Below are 22,863 nucleotides of genomic sequence, written 5' to 3'. Positions count from 1 at the left end.
CTTCCACGCGCAATAATTTTCTGCGCGGTCTCGTGGAACAGAACTTACACGGCCTGGTAACGACACGAGCGTTTTACATAATCAGCAACGCATATCTCTCTGGGATACTGACACATTTATTTATAACCGTCTAGAATCGTATAATGCGCGCCACGCTTCTTTCGCCGGCCTCGTTTCCAACCACGAAATTGTAAACATAATCGGCGCGCGTACGGCGAGACGGGACGATCGTCGCGTGATCATCGCGGGGATCGATTTCGAGAAGATTTTCCCGCGAAACATCGCGAACCGCGACTTCCATTCGGGATTTATGTAACGACCAGCGCCGGTCGTGCTCGGTTGCGATAATATGGAAATTAGAGCAAATTAACCGAGAACGGCTGTTAATTATTATCACGCGCGCCCGCAAGAAGTGCCGATTAGAATCGGAAACAAAACACCTGGCTGCGCGAGCTCCTTGCAATCCACGTACGCGAAGCTAATGTCAAGTTTATGACAGTGTGGACAGTTTGTTTAGATGGTCCGCGAAGGGTTGCGTAATGTTTTCCTACTGGAGAGTCGATATACCGTGTGTTCAGAAACCAATGAAGGTAAGGCTAACTAATTTTTGAATAAAGTGGGTTGCCTTTCAAAGAAATTTTAAACCGTACAGCGAGTTTAATAAGCGAAAACACCCTATGGAGCCGAATCGAATCGTCTCCGTCGCGTAGCTGGCGTAATTTTCGCGGCCGTCGAAGAACTTCCACGCGGTGCCATTAGCGATCCATCACTCCCACGCTTGATTCGGTTGTCACGCGTAATCGACCGCTTCCGGAAACATTAATCGTCCGACGGGGGCAGCGGTTTATCCGCGCGAGTAAGTCATTAGCATTCGCGGTTGACATTACGAATTAGAAAGCACGCGTTCCGTTCTGCTCCGCTTCCCGCGAACGTTGAAAATAAAAGCACAGCTCGTCCGCCAATCTCGTACGCCAGACGAAAACCGATATACGCAGGAGTAATTAAAATACTCATATTCGAGCCACTGGCCGGGCGCGATTTGCTCCTTTTCCATTTCGTTATTTTCCTGCGGTGCTCGTTTCGCTCCGCGGGGCAATTTCGGATAAAGCGGCCGCCTGCCGATCGACGACTTCCGTGATTGCCGGCAAACACGTTACGTTCGATCAGGGATTCTCAACGGACGCCATATTGGTTCAATTTTTCCTTGGAGGCTTGGCACGACTAATATAGTTTCCATCGATCTCTTTTACTTTCATCTTAGTATAATATTGACGAGAAATATTCTCGATGAGCAGTTTGTGGTTCAGACAATTTCCTAGCAAGTTTAGGAAACGAGTAAAGTTTGTCTGATCGAACATATCGTATAATATAGCCTACTATATTTTGTAAGAATCTTCGAATATGGATTTTGATTTACTTTGAAAAACGGTCGAGGTCGATGAAAGGGCCCGATTGGCCCGAGGGACGGACATTGTGCACCACTGCGTTAGACGCAGACCCGGTGAGACTTGTAATTACGGATTAAGTCCCCGACGCGCTCCGACACGTGTATCGGGGTGTGTAACATTCGCTACGGAGCAGGGAGATAGCGACACGACACTGTTTGATAACACCATTAAGGGAATCGCCGCGATCTCTAGCAGCGAACGCGGAAACTTCACGTGCAGGGAAAAAACACGCGTTAGGGAGCAAGGAGGAAATCGAGCAACGAACGCGCAAAGTGAAATTCGGAAGCATGTCGCGCCAATTTCGTAATTACGAATGCCTCGTCTCATAATGTTCTCTTTCGTAATTTCTTAGCGCAATCTGGCACTTACGTTCCTATCTTGAAATTTCTTTTTATTTTGTACCCTCAAGATTTGTAATTGAATACTACGCGTGTTTGCTAACGGAATAACACACTTTTCGGAGTCTCGAACGCACGATTGTGCAAAGATTAACGCCAACCAGCGTCTCTTGTAACAAAAACCTAAGCGATCGTAAAAACTCGATCGTCCAATGATAAAGCATTACTCGTACCGAACGTAATGCGCATAAATTGATAAAAAATCATTTATGTCGTTCACTCGTACGAGCTGCTGGCTAATGATACGCCACAGTTCTTTGCTGATCGTTATGGCGCTCGAACCAGCGTCGATCTGTCGGAGATATCAACGCGCGGCTATGCAAAAACACGTGCAGACACGTGTACGGTACACGCATGCCCGTGCGCTCGCGAGTGTCGCGCAGAAGAATGCATAATGGAGAGACGTCGAACGCTCGATGGCGGTGGGGGTATAAACGATTCCGATCGGCGGCGCAATTAGATGAATCGATCGAGAAAAAGCGCAATCGTCGTCGGAGGCATTAAAGCAATTAATCGCGAAGGTGGCATTCGTGTTTGCGCACCAACAAGCTCTCGTGCTTCTCGTTTCGTTCGTTTTTTCAACGATCCACTCTGAATATTCTACGAGCACGATTAAGCCGAGATCGTTTTCAGCATAATTAAGGCTGATGCATACTACCCGATCAATCGTTAATCGTTCGCGTTCAATGATTTTTGCATCGAAACGAAGCGTTTTCGCGTTGTTTAAATTTCCCGCGCACTGGACGATGTTACGACGCGAACAATTTCATGGAAAACAGTTTATAACGATGCTGTCACGAGTGTTTTTATATGTAAGGTTGTAAAAGTAAAGGTAAATCGAATGCAGTATCTTATTATCGTCTTCGGATGGCGACTCTGCGATGCCCCTACGATACGAGGTCATTCAAGGTCACTGAAAACCAGTCACGACGAGCAGATGAAACGCTCGACTAACGTGCTACGATATCGTGATCTCTGCTGGCCAGAAAAATTATTAAGAAATTATTTTTTAATTAGCACGGAAACTAAATAAATCCATGGGTAAAGAGGTTCCAGAGTTACAAGGTTCTCGAGTCGCAAAGATTGGTAACGACAACTCGAGAATTAGGGTGGGGAAGATCCTGGTCGAGAGTGAGGGTAGTTTTACGACGAGACAACGTGGATGGTGCAGTGAATTTTGTTTAAATTTCAACATGAGGCACGTGGTTGCCTGGCGATCAGTGTGAATCAGCCTTAAGCAGGAACTCGAGGCTCGAGGAGCGCGCATAAAGTAGAAACGATGGTAGGGAACGCGAGAATATTATTCCTAATCACGGGATCGACGCGGTATTAATTTATCGTCGTATAGGAGGGGTATACTCGGGCATCGAGTCGCGGGAAAACGAAACGTCGTCCCTCTCGGGTTTGTTCTCGGCTGGGTTCGATGGATTGCTTCCGCGATGCCGTTCGTCAGACCGAGTAACGAGCTGCGGTAACCGCGCTACATTCGAGGCAGCTCCGAGAGCCTCGCATGAAGACGTACGAGGGAATAAACCGTACGGCAGACCGCTTATTAACAAACCACCGCTGGAAACACGTGCGGCCGGCCTGGTCAATTTTACGACACCGCAACAGCCTATTCTATTCTGGCTCCTTGCGCTTTTGTTTCACGGAAGAAGCCTGAGTTCGTCTCCGACCGCGACTACGGGCTGCAGGCGACCACCTCGGGGTGGTTTTAGAATCGTCTGGAGAGTCTGAAGCGATCGTACGTCTCTACTTCGAGGTACTTGACCCTTATCATACCAGTGATGTATCAGGATGAAATCGTTCGGAGTATTACATAGGAAAAGAAACTAGCCCCATTTGCAGACCTTATGTTTGTGGTCAGCACGAGCTCTCATCTCGAAGTGCGTTCAAATTCTATCAAAACTGTTTTTGATACTTTTTTGCAGTTTATTTTTAATGTCTAGATGTTAAAATCATCTTTGGGTAGACATCTTGAGAGCCATTATACGTGGCTAAATTTCCAATCGTTCTGGAAAAATTATTTTCGGTTGCGGGGGTCAATTACAATAGACATACCCCCGAAATCATGTGCACTTTTGAGAAAAGAATTCCTTACCGAAAATATAATGTCTGACCATGAATGAATGGTTCCCTTGAAGTTTCATGCATATTTTTGTAAAGAATATGTCAAAATTTTAAGTCTATTTGAAAAGTTGTTCCTTCAACTCGTAAAGTAAGTAAAACCAGAGAGTGTATCCTTTTGGTCGTGGCTCTCCAGTGCAATTCAGAGAAAAACTCGTCCCGGACCTGGGGCCTCAGTTTCGAAAGGCAGTATGGATTCAAAATGGAGTTAATAATGAAGGGTTTCTTGTTCTCACAGTCCTCTTTCGACTACACGGAATTGTGTCCCGGAGGAACAGCGGCCGGCGCCGCGGTGGTTCTCGAGAGCGGCGCAGTGATACACCATCAGCCACTGCAACTGCAACTGCAGCAGAGCCACGCACAGGCGCAGGTGCAACGCGGAACTTTGGTGTCCTCGGCCGCGACGAATCCGAACCCCAATCCGAATCCACCGAGATCACGGCCGTGGCACGATTTCGGCAGACAAAACGACGCGGACAAAATCCAGATACCAAAAATGTAAGTAGCCAATCGATTTGCATTCCAAATTCCGTAAGGTTTCCATTCGTGGATCCTCCACGAGTTCAATGTCCCTTCCAATCCTTCTAAATAGTCATTGCCTCGTAAGTAGCCCATCATGTTTAGAAAGATGATCTTGTTTCTTGACGATTTTAATGAGCAAAAGGTTCGTTTATTACCCCTATAAATCCCCATTAGCTTCCACAGCTATAAATCTCCTGCGAGGACTCGAGAAAATTCTTTGCCCATACGAAGACTCCAAAACTCTTAGCCTCTTCTGAGTACACTCTTATTCATATGTAAAATATTTAATTCCAATTTCACTATCACTGTCGTCATAGAATTATCTTGGGGACCCAATATTTTGGATTCTATTTGGTAGGGCGAAGAAATTTGTCAAGGTGTGGAAGTTGAAAAATCGACTTTTGGTGAAGGATTGGCGTTCTTGGGACCACCGTGAGGCGGTGTGGCAAACAGGAGCAGAAGGCTGGAGGCCGTTCACCCGGGCCATGCTCGGTTATCGGCTCGTACGCACTGTCCTGGTTGTCCTCCGTCGGCGATTGGAAAAAGAAAAACCGCCGCGAATACGAAACCGCGTCCCCGACCGTGTCTTCGCATAGATAAAGATAATAGGTCGGCTAGAGCCGACGGAAAGTTCGCCAACGACGCCGATAGGCCGACCGCGGGCAGGGAAAAGCTCGGGCTACCTTCGGATAAGGACAATTGCCTTTTATTTCGCGTTTCAGAGCTCTATATTTAGAGCTGTGCGCTGCAGTCCCGTCGAACGTGTCGGTTTTGCGGGAAATTGGCCTTGGGGGCTCTGTAAACATTCGCCTCGCGACGAGGAAAGTTCTCGTAAGATGCGCACTTCGCCATTTTTTCTCCTTTTTTTTTAGTCTTCGATCCATTCGCGATGACGTATCGATACATCGAAATCAGACTGTGCCAACTCCGTCGATGAGTTACTAATGCGTTTGTAAGTTGATTCTAGAGAGACCAGGGTTGGATCTTTCTGAATTTTCTGAACAAAAGTATCGTAACAGCTACAATTGCAAATAGATTTTCATACTGAGTAATCTTCGATTCAAATAACAAGTGCACTGTTTGTACTCTATAATGCGAATTAATCTGCTGCAATCATTGACGTTACCCGTCCGAAGTTTCATACTTTATCTCTATTATTTACAACGCTACGGTTCTATAGCGTGAATTAAACGCGAAAGGGACAATTTTAGAAATCGGAATGCACGGTCAACTCGTTGCGTCCGATCTTTGTACTCCTGCGTCCGTGGAAAACTGAGCACACGCGAACGACGTAATCGCGTCTTAATGTATGAAGATTACAGGCTTTTTATTTGTTTGTTCGACTGTCGGGTAGCCATTATCATAGTTCCGGCCGTTTTTCTTTTTTTTTTTTTCTTCCCCGTGGACCCATATATCAAACCGTTGTTACGCGTTTATCGGCGCACATCAGACCGTTCCAATTAAATCGTACCGAGTTTTTCTCATTGGCGTAATCCACGTGCAGATTCTCCGCCTATGGATTCAAATATCACCTCGAGTCGCCGATCAGCACGTCGCAGCGCCGCGAGGACGACAGAATCACCTACATCAACAAGGGACAATTCTACGGGATCACGTTGGACTATGTCCCGGATCCTGACAAACCCACCCTCAAAGCTGGACAGACTGTCAAGGTAAGCAAAAACCATTTTGACATGTCAGTAGTAATAAAAATTGTAACAGAAATCTTAATCGCTATTTCGCTCGGAGCGATGTTTCTTTCCATATGATCTTCAGGAATTCTTAATCTGTAAAAGTAAAAAACTGAAGGAAATATTACTAACAAGAAGCGTAGAGGACGAAACGATTATACGTGAAATTAGAAAAAATCCAAGCGCATCTGCACCGAAACTTGCAGCGATTGTTGCAAATACATTGTCTTACTAATTTCTAATTTCACTTATGTAGTCTCAGCCTCACCCTCGTTGTAGGATGCATGCACAATACTTCGTTAGTTCGAACGTCGGATTGAAAAAATTCGCAAATAAATTCTAATTAAGTTATTCGCGAATAAAATCTGGCCAACTCTGGTGCACTCCTGGCTCTGGAGTCCTGTCCAGGTAATGCACGGGAAGCGCGACACAATGAGACGCCGAATAAAACTCCCCGCGACAGTAAACAATAACCCCGAGGCGCGCTCATCGGCGTAACATGGTCACGCGAAATTGCGTCGTGCTCCGTCTTAAATCGCATTAGGCCGAGTTGCATCGCGTTGCATAGCATTACGCTCGTTTACCGACTCCTACGAGCGATAGAATTCGCGCAGCCCGTCCGGGGCGTTCGCGTCGAAAGAAGAAGTCGGACGAGGTCGTTTGTTCTCGCGACTCTAATTGGCAGCACGGCGCACCGTTAGCAATTTCCATCCTGATAAAGCTGCCGATTCTTTTCTTTTTCCCTCCCGCTAGGAGTTACGACTTCCTCGTTAATTGCTAATCGAGCGTCCAGCCGCGTGGCGATTCGAACGGTCTACGTACGTACAAAATTACTGCTTATCCGTGCACCCCTCCACAAACGCTTCTGCTCTACTCCATCTATGTTTACCCTCGTTTGCCTATGCCACGAGACTCCATTTGCAATCTTCTTCCGATTCTTTTGGCTATAAACTCCGTCCTCCTTCAATGACCAAATGCACTCGATTAATTTCGTAGCTAGATCGGTAATAGATCGTTCAAAATTGGATGGGAGACTCCATCTTCATTTCTGTTGTTCCTCTAATGCAAGCGTTATTTCAACTAAGAGAATAGTACCTCGACGTATTTATAGTTGCTTGTACGAAGGAAATGCGTAAGCAGGTCCTGCCTTAAACGCAGGGGCAATTGATGGTCAGTACTTGTGAGAGAGCGTAGCCCTCTACTGGTGAGTACTGGAAGATTGAGCAACGGGAAATAATGATAAAACCCTAATGAAATCATTGATTCTTCTTTTAATCGAAGTCCTACTTCCAATCTAATCTTAGCAATTGAAATAGTCAAGTATTTCCGAATAATATACCCACTAATCGTAAACAAGTTATTTCCTTTTATTCCGGTACCGTTCTTTGCGTTAAGGTATCTTCAAATCGGATCTCTATTTGCTAATAGACCCAGCGTTTTCTCAGTGCGTGCAATTGTTCGCCCATTCACCCGAATCACGAAAAATCCCCGCAGAACGCTGGCCTGCGCACTCGAGCGTGCTTCTGTCGCGACCGATGTCACGCTCACGCGAAGCCCGCGTTATCGTGGCGACTTCCAGCCGGGTATTTTTCATCGCCTACCGCCGTCGAACGGTTGCCTGATTCTAAATTATTTGTCGGCAATCTGTACGCGGCCGGGGTATGAATATTAACCCGTGAAAACGCCCCGGGGACACGCGGTAACTAGTTAGTCGCGAAGGTTAGCGTTTTATCTGATCGGGCAGTTTAAACGGCGGTGCAACGAGGAACTTATGGTCGTACGAGCGGTCGACAGAGGTCTCTATCGACACCCGTCGGTCACGCAGACTCGGTGCTGTCCCGTACGAGATACCCCGACGACGTTCCTCTTCTAGATATTCTTTGACCAATGGCTTACTCTCGAATTATCGAATTCAAACTTTCGTCCAGTCATTCGAAGATGTACGGACTCGTAAACTTCTCTACGCAATAATTACGGCGATAAGCGTACTTAGTTATTATCGAATGCACAGCAGTTTCGTACTCGCGTCTCGGGGAAGCACTAAAGGCGCATTTAGTAGCGTCTTAAATGACTTCTATTAACGTGCAATCTCTAGTATTTCTATAGCGCGTTCCTTTCTTCGTAGACCACAGTTTCATACACCGAAACCTTATACCCCGTAATTACAGAGACGTAGGCAGCCAACGCGATCCACGGCCGCCATTTTAATCGAAACGACCAATCGTTCGATCGACAGCTCGCAACGAGATAAAAATCGACTGTCCCGTGTCCCAGTCGATTAATCAACATAATTGCACCTCGGCCGTACGACACATTTTTACCAATGAATCACGATCGCGAACGGTGGAAAAGATCGAAAACACGGCTATCTACGAATACGCGGTCGTTTATTGGGAATTAGCAGTGTCGAATGGTGCGATTTATGCTACCGGATTATACGGTACCGCGTGATTTATATGCCTGCGCGGAGCCGAGCGTTCAAGCGTGTCTATGTCGCGGGAACGATGCCACGCTCACGCGAAATTTGCCGCCTTGGCGCTGCGCGAACAGATTCCGCGTTATTTTCCGTTACCGATCGAGCATTGTCCAGTCTTACCAACAAGAAATCAAGGAATCAACCAGGGAAATCAAGAAAACTGGTACAGTAGTGTTCGGATTATCCGGCACCCGGTTATCTGAATAACTATCATAGAGAGGGTGGAAAAATTTTTCGACGAAATTAAAAAATTTCAAATCATTCTAAAAAAATTATTTTCGGTTGTGGAGGTTCATTACAATCATTTTTGGTCATTACACATACCGTCAAAATCCTACGCACTTTCGAGAAAAAAATTCCTTACTGATAATATAATGTCTGACCATGAATGAATGATTCCCCTGAAGTTTCATGCGTATGTTTAAAACATCATAACTTTTGAACGGATTGAAGGATTTTAATGTTTCAAAATGCAAACAACGCCTGTTTTAATGTAGAATATGCAGGAATTCTAAGAATATTCGAAAAGTTGTTCTTTATACCCGTAAACTGAGAAAACCCCCATAAAAGTGGTCCAATTTTCCAGAGGCCATAACTTCTAATTGATTACTTATAGATTCTAATTATAATTAGAATTGACGTTTGCGATTTAAAATATTATTGACTGCAATTATCAATTGGGAATTCCAGTTGTAAATTTAATTACATTCTGGTCAACATTGCCCGCTAATCGTCGAAAACAAATGATACCGCGGGGGTCGCGCAGGCGCATCATTATGCGTGAAATTTGAAAAATTCCCGCCGCGAAATACGCAGAACCGCTCATTGATGCCTATTGATCCCAGAATCTCTGTAATTTGCATTACATAATTGCACGCTACCGTGTAATTTATGATGCACGCGATCTTGCGTACACTCGCTCTGTCTGTCGCGACAGACAGACGATCTAAACTTTCGACTCGATCGTCGATATGGTTGTTTTTCCCACGTCTCGTTCGCCGCCTGTTCTACGAACCACGTTAATCCTCTGCATCCTGCTGCCATTGCGTCTACGTCAATTTTTTGCACGAACGTTTCCTGTTGAAAATGAGCAAAACTGCATTTTTACCCGTGAGTCTCGTAAAAATGCTTCCCGTCTGTTACTTTCAATTTCGTCGCTCTTTTTTTCGAATATTATCCAAAACGTATCCATCGCGGAGACAGAGCGTTTCATTGAGAATTAGTTAATCTGATCTAAAGAACCATAACGGAACCTCGACGTTAAGAAGCTGCAGAAGGTACTAAAACACGATCACGTGAAATTATGCCTGCTGTTCGAAAAACAAACTGAAAAAAGAATAGTATAAAATACGTCGGCGGAAACCATGTTTATCTACCCTTACAGTATTAACCTTAATAAAGTACTTACGCCGTTTTCTTGATGGTTTGTCGCGCAGAGCGTGGTAATGTTGATGTTCCGAGAAGAGAAGAGCCCCGAAGACGAGATTAAGGCGTGGCAGTTCTGGCACGGAAGGCAACATTCTGTCAAGCAACGTATTCTCGACGCGGGTAAGTAAAGCGTGCAAAATCGCCAAGCTTGTACCATTAAATCCTCTTCTGAATAATGGGTACCATCGTATACACACGCACAAATTACATTCTAATCAGTTCGCTCGATCAAAACTAAAACCTTACATCTTTATATCTTTCGTAATTACACAGTGTCCCACGCAAGTGGAAAACGCTGTATCCATAAAACGGTTGGGGATAGATAAAAATATCGTAAGGCAATATTAAAAGGGGATCGAACGGTGCATAATCTCCGTATAATTTTCTAAAGTGGAACACTATAACTTTTACTGTGTTACTAAAAAAAATATCAGGTCTACACAATAATTACAAGTAAATAGTTTACTAAATTATTTCTGACGTTTTAATTTTTATCACTGTCGTGATATTTTCTGCGCAAGCCGCTCGATATAGGATTTTTGCAAGTTCGGTAAGATGGCGCAAAATGGCGCCCTTTCGAGCCCGTGCAGAGTGATTGCGACTTTGACAATGATCTATACATTACAGACACGAAGAACAGCGTGGGACTGGTGGGCTGCATAGAGGAAATTGCACACAACGCGATTGCCGTTTATTGGAATCCACTCGAATCCTCGGCGAAGGTACGAGAGCCCTTTATCGTTCATTAAAGAGATTCACGTTTCCATATTGCGATCTATAGAAAACTTTAACGAGAAATTTAATGAGATCGAGGTATTTGCGTGTCTTGTTGCAGATCAACGTGGCGGTACAGTGTCTCAGCACCGATTTCTCGAGTCAGAAGGGTGTGAAGGGTTTGCCTCTGCATATCCAAGTGGACACTTACGAGGAACCACCCCCGCACGCCCACTCGTACACACCGCCGTCCCATCGTGGCTACTGTCAGATCAAAGTCTTTTGCGATAAGGTAGTTGTAATTTACCTCCATTTTTCAACCTCATTACGAAGTAAATTAAAATACTATTCGAAACAAAATTGCAGTTAACGGAGCAGATCTAGATTAATGGTAATAGGTCTAGAACTACTAACTTTATTGTCTTACAGGGTTCGTACCTTTTATGAATGATAAATATATGGATTAGAAGGTATGCTTGGAGATAAAATAAATAAGTATCGATTAGTTGCTGGTCGTTTCTCGATTATTTTTCTATTTATAAGAATCTTCCATTAAAACTCGCTATACTGAAATAGATGTTGCACAATATGGGCAAGAAAGGATACTCTATTATTAAACCTAATCGCAGCATACATCTTTCCAAGAAACGCTCCAATAACCACAATTTATTTTATATGTAATTATTTCCTCGAAGCGATTGTTTTCTAACGGATCAGATTTCTATTTCTACCTATCGATTGCATGTTATTTATAAGGAAACAGTGGCGGATACGAGGAAGGGAGCTACAGGGGCTCGATCTAAGCCCCTATGAGCTTTTTTGCTTTTGTATAAAATGAAGTAGCTCGAATCTAAAAACTCATGAATTACTGATGTTATTTACCAGGGGGCCGAGAGGAAGACTCGCGACGAGGAGAGGAGAGCAGCGAAGAGGAAGATGACGGCCACTGGCAGGAAAAAGCTCGACGAACTGTACCATTCTGTCACGGAACGCAGCGAATTTTACTCGATGGTGGACCTTCACAAACCTCCAGTCCTATTTTCCCCACCGGCGGAGCACACCATTGACAAGGTACCCATACAGTACTGTTCCACTATTCTTTTCCCCTTTTGAACACTTTCTTCGAAGCACACATTCACCAAGAAAATTTCGTACACAACTTACGACACTATCTTCTTCGAAATACTTTCAATTTTTCAATATATTTCTCGAACATTATCACACTCGCGAATACTCCACGTTAGTGGTTTCCAAACATTTCTGAACATGCCTCCCGAAAGAATAGAGAACTTTTGTTACGTTATTTTAACTCAAAATTAAGTTACTCTCTACTACTAGTGCCACTAGAGGAGGAACAGTGAAATACTATACAGGAATTGGCATAAGATTTGTATCATCTGTATAGTAGTTGTGTTTTATCTCTGTTACGGGTACTAATAGTAGAGAAGACTATTTTTGGAACGACTATCATTGGTTGGAAACGCAGCTAACCAATGAGATTCTCTCGCAATCATATGGTTTTTTTTTTAAACGATCTTTCTGTGAACGTAAAACATTGTTGTCCGAACGAAAGGGTTAAAATGCTGCCAACAATGTCTATGTAGTATCCATCACAATCCTCTGCTCTCAACACCGCCAAAACTCTCCACGAAACGCAACTCTTACATCGCGATACCAACCATATAGAACAAGCTACAGTGCCTGCTAGAAATAGTATACTCAGATATACTCCGAACAAATAAATATTCTCCGAAATCTATAAACATGACTAGAGTCCACAGACATTAAACAATAGACGAATTTAACTCGTCAAACTTCAACTTCTATAAATTGGCTCCTTCGTAAATTGGGGGTCCCTTTCAGACCTACCTTATTTTAAAAATTATTCAAGATCATAATTTCTTGCGTACGTCGATCATCGATACATGGAATAATTCTAATTCTAATTTATAGAAGAGAGATATTCTCTGGAAGCCAAGTTTGATCCGAAACATTTCTCTTTGATCCATTACTGATGTGTGAAAAGAATTCGAGATCGATTACGAGTAGCTCGTGCTTGCAAATAGCAAAAATGTCTGTTTCTTGTTCCACGACAGTTCTCGACAATGGAGTTGTCAGGCTTCTACGGAGGCGGCGGCGGGGGCGGTGGCGACACCGACACGTCGTCCCTCAGTAATGGCGAGGGCGGAGGATTGAAGGCGGGTGGCAGCAGCCCTTACCCAGCCTGCGGCAGACCCAGCTTGCCTGCCCTCAAGTTCCACAACCACTTTCCGCCCGACAATCTGACTAGCCTGCACGACAAGAAGGACTCGTTGCTGATGCAGGTCCAGGAGCTACAGGGCTCGGTGCTGCAGGGCGTGCAACAGGCAGGACTAGCCGGGACGGTGGTATCCGGTGTTGGCAACCGACTACACCTTCAACAACAACCGCCCCATCTGCGGCCAGCCGACACCGAGGAAAGGGTGATGCTCTACGTTCGCCAGGAGTCCGAGGACGTCTACACACCCCTGCACGTGACGCCACCGACCGTCCAGGGACTTTTAAACGCTGTAAGACACGTCTAGAATTCTTCTTTAGACCACACGCACCGGGTCCAACACACCTAGACACGCATAGATTCGCGTCAGCCATTTTGGGGTTCGCCTGCAGGAAGGAAGAATCGAGTTGGGGGGATGAAGTTCTGATTTGAACTCCCACTTTTATTTTTTCGCAGTCTGAACGGAACACGACTTTTACGACCGATTGACAGTTTTGGAGTAAATGTACCAGTAGTCGATACATTATGGAATATGTTTTTTTGATTTTTTGAGACGAACGATATGACCACCAGGATTGCCTTTGATTCAATCACTCGATTATTGATACGTTTACCTAAATACACTACACGATTCTTAGGTAATTATTTACCATGTTAATAGCTACACCGTTCCAATGTCCTCGAAGTATGTTAAAAATGAAAGGTTCATAAATATATCAGGCAGGGGGATGGATCTACTGTCGTTTGTTCGATAAAACCAACTGATACACACGTTCTGCATAGCAACAGAATCAAAGAATTTTCTTATTAAAACCAGTCGTTTATATTAGTATAGACGTCATCGATTTTAATGGTTTTAGAGTATGTTAAAAAGGAGTTTGGATCTGTGTTTGAGACTCAAAAATGAATTATAATAATCTACCATGTTTCTCTTATTTTTTAATGCCAATAATTTCGAAACTAGGTGTGAACAACCCTCAATCACGAGTCGAAGATACTCGATGATCTTCCCACTCATCATACTTCAAGGTCATTGAAATCGATGAGATCGTTAACATGGTAAATAATTATCAATTTTTATTTCAAGTTACTCGAGGACCAAAGACCAGGATGGGGTTTGTATGCTTGAATTAATGGTTAACACGTTCGCTATCGTAATTTATGAGTATCTACACTAAATATTCTGAATAACGAGTTGGGATTTCTCGTGATGCTTGGTAGCGAACGTGTTAAATATATATTATTTCATCAGATTTGTACGTTGCACGCGGTACTCTCGAACCCGTCGCTATCACCCAACAGAGTGGGGGTAAAATTCTCTATATTGGAAAGGTGGGAGGTCTCCCTAGATGATTCTTCCTTCAAACCGACTATAGACCGATTCGTCCAACGATATCGAACAGAAACGGGCAAAACTCTTGTCTAAACAAAATCTACAACGAATTAAAAGATAAAATTGGCAATTATAGAAAGAAACATTTTAGATTCGATCGCAAACTAGCTTCCGTCCGCCTGGATAACGGTTCGAAGAATCCGTCGAGAGGTTTCAAACTCGCGAATGAATTTTTATTCGTTATTCGCGAATAAAATTCACGCGTTCGCGGCTCGTGATTCGTTCGTAATCCCGTTTCTAAAAGGGCAGGAAAATTCAAACGGAGAAATCACGCGAGCCAGGGCCGTCGAAAAAAAATTGGCGCGTTACATAAGTGAGCCACGGTTAGGCTCGGGTGCGTTCGAAAACGCGGTATCGTTCGATTCTATTTATAACGAACGAACGTTTCGAAACCTGCACGGTAACAAGTCCCGATAGAAAGCGACACGCGCGGCCCGTTTCGACGTTCGCGACGGTTAACATCGCGATAATCTCGACGCGGCCGATTAATCACGTATAGCCGCGCGGCCGTGTTCGATTTTGACACCCGTTGCCCCCGGTATGAGTAATGAGTGATGCGCGAGAGTATACACGGGATAATATTACAAGAAACACACCCATGATGTATTAGCCATGCATGCGAGGGGACATACCACACCCATTATTAATACTTGTTGCACCGTTCCATACGCTGGTATTAATATTAACGCGCATGCATCACTCCTCCAAAAATCCTCACAAATTAATACGATCATGTTTCGTCGTCTGTCGACGACGCGCGATCGATTAACCCCTGAGTTGCCTGACACGAACGATGGTTTCGGCGTCGCCAGCCGCGCCGGAACCATTGCTCGGTAAGCTAGAAGACACCGATGGTCGCATTGTTGCTAGCGATCCAGTGGCAGAAGAAAAAAGTGGAAAGAAATTGCAAAACATGGTATTCGTTGTTCGCGTTCCTCCTCTATTATTTCACGCGCGTGCTCCGGTACGAGAGTCCAGTCGCCATTTCGTCCGCCGCGGACCGATCGTGCGAACTGTTTTTAACCGTATGTGATCGCGTTTTCTCTTTCTGTTCTCCTCCCACCCAACCCCCCCGCCCGATGTGTATCTCTCTTTTCGAGTCGGCCTATCGTTCTTTCTATCCTCCTAGACGCGACGAATCTGCTCTTCTGTCCCTTCTCTGTCTCTCGTCTTGTCTCTGTCTCGACGCGTCCGCGGACTCGATACAGTTTTTTTTTTTTTTTACGGTAGCCTTTCCTCGGGGGTCGAGCACGGAGAAAACTCCCCGACCCGATGGTCCGCAACCACTGTCAAAATTTCTAATGTTCTACTTTTTTCTATTTTACAGATTGAGTCAAAGTACAAAATTGCATCCTCGAGTATTAATAACCTCTATCGCAAAAACACAAAGGGGTAAGTTTAGTAGAGTGTCATCTTTACTTGCATGCACCGCCCACGTAGTGCATGCCATAACGGTGACATTGCCTGACTTCTCTCCGGCTGGTTCGGTAGTCTCTTCCCTATCACGCTGCGATCGTGCCTCTATCCACCGTATCTTCTTTCTCTTGCTCTATCATTTTCTTGCTCGATCTACCACGCCGTTTGATACTCTCTAATTACTTCTTTCTGCCTGGTACTTGCGCCGATCTCTCTCTCTTTCTCTTTGACGGGCCACGCTCTCACCCCGCGTCGTCCTGATGCTCCGACTAATCCACTAATCTCTTCTGCTACTTGTCTTTTTCTTCTGTCACGAGTAATCGAGCGCGCCTGTGCCTGCCTTTTGCCTGCCTCCGCACGTCTTCTCCGCATGCCTACTTTTGCTTCTTAGACACCAGCATGTACATATCGTGCCTCTCGGACGCATCACGCCACTTCATTTGCCTGAGATTAAACGTGTGTTTTGTTGTTCTTGCTCTTTGTGTTTTCACTTTCCGGCCGCGTTTCACGGAACTTCCGCTCGTCGTTCACTTTTGATACCGCGGTCTCGGTAACCGACAGATTCGCGCGCAACGCCCTGCTTTGACCAGGCATGATGCACCCGATAAGCCTTGTCTCGGCGCCGCTATCGAAATTCACCAAGGATGTTTCAATTTTGATGACTTTGACGGTAATTTATAATTGGTCACTCGAAGTAGTTGGAGGATCGCCTGCTCGAATCGCATTTAAATCGTAATCTTCTGTCGATCCTGCTAGGATCGTTTCAGTCTCCGAGGTCAGGGATTTTCTCTTATTTTCCTCATAAAATTTTGGCACGATTATTCATTTTCAACATTGAAGAACGTTAAAATTTTAATCGTTAAGTTATTGAAACAGTGTACAACTGTACCTTCTGTAGTGTAATTCACTCCTCATTTAATCAATACTTCTTTTTTTTTATACACTTCCGAAGTTTATGATTAATAATTATCGTCAATGTAATGGGCGGATTTGAACGATCTAAATTTTTATTTCTTTTTTCTTTTCATTCTAGTGTAATTAAGACGTATTATTGTTAATTTTTATGTCTGACATGGGCATAATAGTACTCCTTTCATCCCCGATATTCGTGTGGCGATGTTTCAATTGCAACAAACGTAAATCTGTTTCTTTAAAAGGATTCTTAACGCGCGATCGAATCTGTCGAGCTATCGAGCAAGGTTTCCTCAGCCATACTCTGTTTTAAATGTACCTCACACGAACGAATGCGACAGAATTCAAAATTTCCTGCCCCTCGACACGAAACACATGAAATGTCAGGTTCTAATTTACACGTTATTCTCGGGCACCCGTTGCCGCCACTCCGTCGAACCTCGACCCAAAGGACACTGTTCGAAAATGGCCATTTTTCATGCAAACAATAGTTATTTGACGTGTGATAAAACAAAGTTGCAATAAATACGCCTAATATTCGGAATATCACCGATTTAATGTGTTTCAGAAAATCGTTTTAAAAAATCTACGGAAGATCTATAGAAACAGAAAAATTATAATATTGTTGCAATAGGAAAGGAACGACTTGTGCTCGGTTCGCCAAGGATGCGTTGGCACGCAATGATGGAAAATGGCTGCCCCCGACACGACATTTCGCCTCGCCTGCGTTTGCATTTACAACAAAACTTTAAACTGAAATATCCCAAGAGAATAATCCCATTTCGACGAACACACACACAGAGATTCTAGTCCGCGCCCGTGAGCTCTCCTCGCAAGCTGAACTGTTCTTTTCGATCTTCATGCGTGCTTATTACAACTCTTCCATCACACGTCGATCAAACTACTTTCCTCCATCAAGTACCAAGTACGCCCCATTCCCGGAACATTGTCCTTCCAAGCAGGGTAGTCACGATCGCGCATACACCGCGATCGCAATCGACGTTAACGACGTTTCAATCGACCTGTTTCAGAATTACAGCGAAAATTGACGACGACATGATCCGATATTACGTGGACGAGGACCTGTTCCTCCTGGAGGTGAGCCACTCCAGAGTAAACCCGGACCCCAGCAACGACCGCAACCCGAACAATCCCGGATCGCCTGGTGATCCTGGCGACCCGGGCGACCCGCCGGCCACCGCTGGCTACGACGTCACCCTGATCGTGCTACCCTCGTCGCCCGCCCACATAGCTCACTCGCCGCTCGCCAATTCCGCCCACGGGCACTCGCACGTCCACGACAACGGGAACACGTGAGGCGACACGGTGCCGCGAGGAAAAATAAACTTATACGCATATACCGTAGCTTTCGTTGTGTAAATAAGTCCGTGGGACGGAGCAGCCGACGATGATCGCGAGAGCCCGATGGATCATCGGCGACGGTGCAATGCGAAAGGACGCTCGATAGTTCGAAAACGAGGGACGAGGGAGCTTTTCAGAGACCAGCGCGAAGGATAATCGAACGCTTGGATCCCGATCAACGATCGCGCGAGGACGAAGACCAGGAAGAAACGAAGACGCGTTCGGCGAACGTCCCATTACGCGAGGAGCAACGTTTTCTGCTGTTTGTACTTTGGGACTGCTGAACGGACCGACGTACTTGTCCGTACCGTATAATCGTAAGAAGTCAAATCAGATTGTTAGTTGATGTAGTTGGTCGTCTTGCGATGCTCGGGCAACGCTGGCGCGGGCGGTTGTCGTTCGAACGCGGGGATTCCGCGGACACGGGTGGACGTTTGATCTCGAGGACGCGTTTTGTCAATATCGATAGTCGGTTCTCGACACGTTCTACGAAATTGCGAGGGTGGTTCGCGTATAAACGGGATCCTGTTTTTCGTGGATTTATTGGGCGTGTACCTTGGCATACGGAAGCAGCGACGTGGCTAGAGTTTGTACCACCCCCCCAAGAATACAACGTAATAGATGTAAAAGATTCGTAGAACGATAGACAGGTAAGATGAAAATTTTATTTATTTTTTCAGTCAATTCAGTTTGTCTCGTTATAAATAACGATTCGATTGAGTCGAGGTTCCATAAATACGGAAAGAGTCACGATTATATTTGAACCAACCTCGTATTTGTTACCGCCAAGAGTACGCTCTCTTGGTACGCTGTTGGAAATTTTATGATAAAAATATTATAGCTCGTGTGCGCGGAATGTATAGTTGGCAGAACGAAAGATCAGCCCTGAAAGGCGTGGCGTTTCGATAAAAAAATTACTCGACACTGTCCACCGAGACTGATCTTTCCTTCTCCGTATAATACCGGTCGTCGAACAGCCTGTACCAGCGTTGGCGTCGATTCGAAGCGCAATTTCGCGAGGAAGCGTGTTTCTAACCACGCAGGGCGACTCGTTATTTTATATTTTTGTTTGTTTTCACTTGTGAACAATTTATATCGATGGTTGTTAGCTTAGAGAGATACCGTGGCGTCGTGGATGAAACGCGACGGCTATATGTAAATCAATCAAAATTGATTTAAGGAACCTCCTTGCCCCGATCCCCTCCATTCCCCTTCCCCTCTTCGTTACATGTTAAGCAATACGTATGACGTATAGATTGTATATGAAAATGTCCACTCTATTTTATCGTATCGTCGATTTAGAGTTTAAAAATTCTCGTTCGCACGTTCGACGAAGCGAAGCGTCGCTGCTCTTAGCCATCTGTAAGGACGCGAATGTTTATTTTATAGCAAGACTCGCGCTTAGAACTTAAAAAAATTCTCAACGACGCCATTCCAAGATAGGGTGCCATCCGAGCATTATCTCTTCGTATCATTACGCTCGCATACACACATACACACACGCGCACCCATTCAATCGTAAGTTCTGAAGCATATCAGTGTCATAATTCTTTGACGTTTGGTAGAAGGGCCTCGAGTCAAAATTAGGTCCAAACAGCTTATGCAAAACTCTGAATATCGTGCATAAAAGTTAAATATTACTTTAAGATGTTAAATTATAAAGGAAATAACTCGTGATCATATTTTGGAAACACAGAATATCTGGAGTCCTTTTTACCAAACACGAAAGAGTCGCTTCTTGCATCGAGTCCACCAGCTGCCTAATTAAAAGTCTATTTCGATCGCGAGAAGAGAAGCAGTATCGTATCCTCCCTTTTTCACATATCTTTCCTACTTGCACGAACTGTCCATTTACTTAATACTAGTAAGTATCGTTTAGGTATTTCACTATCATTCCAGAACCTCCTGAGTGCCCCAGGATTACTTCGATATATCATACAAAGACCAAGTATTACTCAAATACGTAACCCTCATGGACGATTGTAAAAAAGAAAACGGAAAAACGAATAATCCATTAGAAGACTAGCAAGACGCGCCGGTAAATTTCGATGGAATCACCAGTGAACGACGCGTCATCGATATTTAGTGTAGATTACTATAAGCAATCACGTTATATCGCTATAATCGATCTGTCAACGCGACCCCTGCTCGAACGTTGGACGACCCTTTGGGGGATGTAATTTCATTTTTCCATTCGCCTAGGACGTCTTCTTAGATAGCGTAGCGTGTAGTGGAGAGAAAAGAGACCATTTTCCATTGCCACCCTCGAAACCGTATGCACACGAATCCCCAAAGGGATCGAATGGTGAACGCGAGCCCCTGTGAAACCCGAGTTCGATCGTCGATCATGGCAGACACGAGTGTGCGCGAATAATCGTCAACGACTTCCGGCGAAAAAAGTCGTCCCAGGCGACGAGGGTACAATGGTACCGATAGCCTGCGATCATATTGTTTTTAAGGTGAAATAACGTTAACGTGCCACCGTCGAAAGCGAGCCATTTCTGCCATTTCTCGTCGCGTAATTTTTCATCGGATCAAACGAGAAAGTTACGCCTGTATACATACGCACACAAACACGTACACGCACATCATCGATAATAAAATGGTAATTAGTCGCGTTTAGGTTCGACTAGAGAGCATTCCACAAATCATACACACGCTACACATACGTCGCGACACACCGATATCAAAGCAAGGATCAAAATACGCTTGTAAAATGCATATTATTATAATGAGTACTATATTTTGTTACATCTATTGCAAGAACAGCATATAGTTTGATATTATTAATATTATTGATTCTATTGACTAGAGCTACGTAATACCGTATATAATTATTATTATTATTATTATTATTTTTATACAAGGGATGAGTGTGTCGGAGGAAGAAGCGAGAAAGAGAGTGTAATGTGCGAAAGTACGCGAGTGAATGAGGAGTGTGTATGCCTGAGAGTCGAGAGAGAAAGAGAGAGAATAGGGATATCTACAAGATTATGAAGATTGTTAGCGTTGCTCCATGACATTTTTAACCGTAATCGATATCTCAACCCACAGCCACGCGCACACAGCCCAGCCCTCGAACCACCCAAATGTTCTATTCGTCATAACGCCGTTTGCACCTCGAGAGGACTCGTCGCGCGTGCACGAGCGGCTGCGAACGATATTATTTTTTTTTTTTTTTTTTATTGCTATCGCACGATCCCTTTATTATCCTTACGTTTATTAAATATTATTAATTAATGATACATTATGGAAAGGCAGCCTGCGTCAGGGTCAGGAGGAGGCTCAAATCGCTGAACCAGACTGGTGAAACGTCAGCTTCGCGCGACGAAAGAGAAAACGCCCCCGCGTCTACGGTTCGTCCGCCATTTTCTCTACTCGTACGATTTTGTTCGCTGCGTTTCGTACTTGCCGCGAGCTTTGAGCGCTTCTCGTGGCCGTTTCCCAGCCGTGTCTCGATATCATACTTAAACCACGTTAAACGACGATGCGGAACGCGCCCGACAGGCCCCATACGCCTTAATTTTGTTAGAAATGTTAGGCCCGATTTTAATTTTTTTTTCTCAAGGGCCGAACGCGCACAGTGTACTGTTTTGTTTAGACGGGGCTCGAGAATCCGTAGCCACGTCCCCGGACCCAGATATGATGTCAGAGTACCCGATTATATACCGTTTTTCGCGTTGTCTTGCCATCGTGAGATTGTGCCAGAGGTGATATTATATTACGCTGTTTATTGCAAACAATAAATATTATATTAGTACGTTTTATAAATTACGTGTTTTCATTGCCACGACGAGGAATAATTCTTTTAAGAGATTAGACGTGTATGGTTCTCCAATAGGAGTAATAGAAATAAGTTCCCCGTCAAGCCGGAGGAACAGAGGAGTATTCTCTGCATCGGGTGTCCGATGAAACCTGTTAGCCGAGAATCTAATAAAGGATAAAACAAGTCACGGATCATAAAATTGGACGGAGGTGCCTGACAAACTTTTAGAGGGATCTAAGTTGGTTTCACAGTTGTATACGGGGCGAGGCACTTAAAAGAGACCACTCCTTTTTAGAGATACCAGAAGTTGTTTGGGACGGGAACCGTTTGATATCGAGGGGGCCTGCGCCGGTGCTATTTTTTTTAGCTCAATTGTTAAGAACGCTCCAAGACCATCCATCAATTTAAACGATGTCGTCATTTTGAATATTTAATATACAAAACTTAGAAATAAATTCCCAAAAACACGGTACGTTGAAAAATTGGATCTATCGAATCGGTCCAGACCTTTGCTAGTCTTCCTTCCGGTGCATCGATCGTTAAGTACGATGCTTCAAGTCCAATACTCATGTTCAGTGTCACCATTAATCGTTTACATGCTGTACGCTTGAATACCTACTGTGACGATCGCGTGTGAATAAACGACCTTGTAGGGGGACACTGGCCCTGGCGTAAAGTTATCTGTACACACGTTGGCCTTTGTCGTTCGAATTCCTTGCTGGTCAATAACTCGCGAACGAAGGGTGGTTCTTACGTAACGATTACCGAGATCGATGCACGCGATTTGGCTAAACAACAGATTTTCAGATGAAAATCTTACGCAATGACAAATCTTTAGTTACTTCGAGACGGGTTTAAAAAACTTCAAATAACGTACGATTTCTTTTGTAGTTCCTCGTCGATTATACGTACACACACCCTAAGAAACTACCTTAAATGGATACCTCCAAGAA

The 22,863-nt window shown here is 44.5% G+C and overlaps 1 protein-coding gene across 4 annotated transcripts in view; it reads left to right on the top strand.

The window, feature by feature from the left end:
- Grh (grainy head) overlaps nucleotides 1-21,915 on the top strand; it is a 144,975-nt gene extending 123,060 nt beyond the window's left edge. For 2 of the 4 annotated variants that reach the window (XM_076782284.1, XM_076782283.1), the window contains 9 exons: nucleotides 4,212-4,471; nucleotides 6,000-6,168; nucleotides 10,099-10,210; nucleotides 10,718-10,812; nucleotides 10,926-11,096; nucleotides 11,690-11,875; nucleotides 12,901-13,353; nucleotides 15,782-15,846; nucleotides 17,814-21,915. In XM_076782284.1, coding sequence (XP_076638399.1) covers nucleotides 4,212-4,471; nucleotides 6,000-6,168; nucleotides 10,099-10,210; nucleotides 10,718-10,812; nucleotides 10,926-11,096; nucleotides 11,690-11,875; nucleotides 12,901-13,353; nucleotides 15,782-15,846; nucleotides 17,814-18,099 — 1,797 coding nt within the window. In that variant the 3' untranslated portion in view covers nucleotides 18,100-21,915. The remainder of the gene's footprint in view (nucleotides 1-4,211; nucleotides 4,472-5,999; nucleotides 6,169-10,098; nucleotides 10,211-10,717; nucleotides 10,813-10,925; nucleotides 11,097-11,689; nucleotides 11,876-12,900; nucleotides 13,354-15,781; nucleotides 15,847-17,813) is intronic. The other 2 variants (XM_076782285.1, XM_076782286.1) reach the window with 2 other exon arrangements.
- Nucleotides 21,916-22,863: the final 948 nt, after the last annotated feature.

Source organism: Colletes latitarsis, chromosome 14, assembly GCF_051014445.1.
Source record: "Colletes latitarsis isolate SP2378_abdomen chromosome 14, iyColLati1, whole genome shotgun sequence".
Taxonomy (NCBI): domain Eukaryota; kingdom Metazoa; phylum Arthropoda; class Insecta; order Hymenoptera; family Colletidae; genus Colletes; species Colletes latitarsis.
This window is presented reverse-complemented; position numbering and strand designations above follow the sequence as displayed.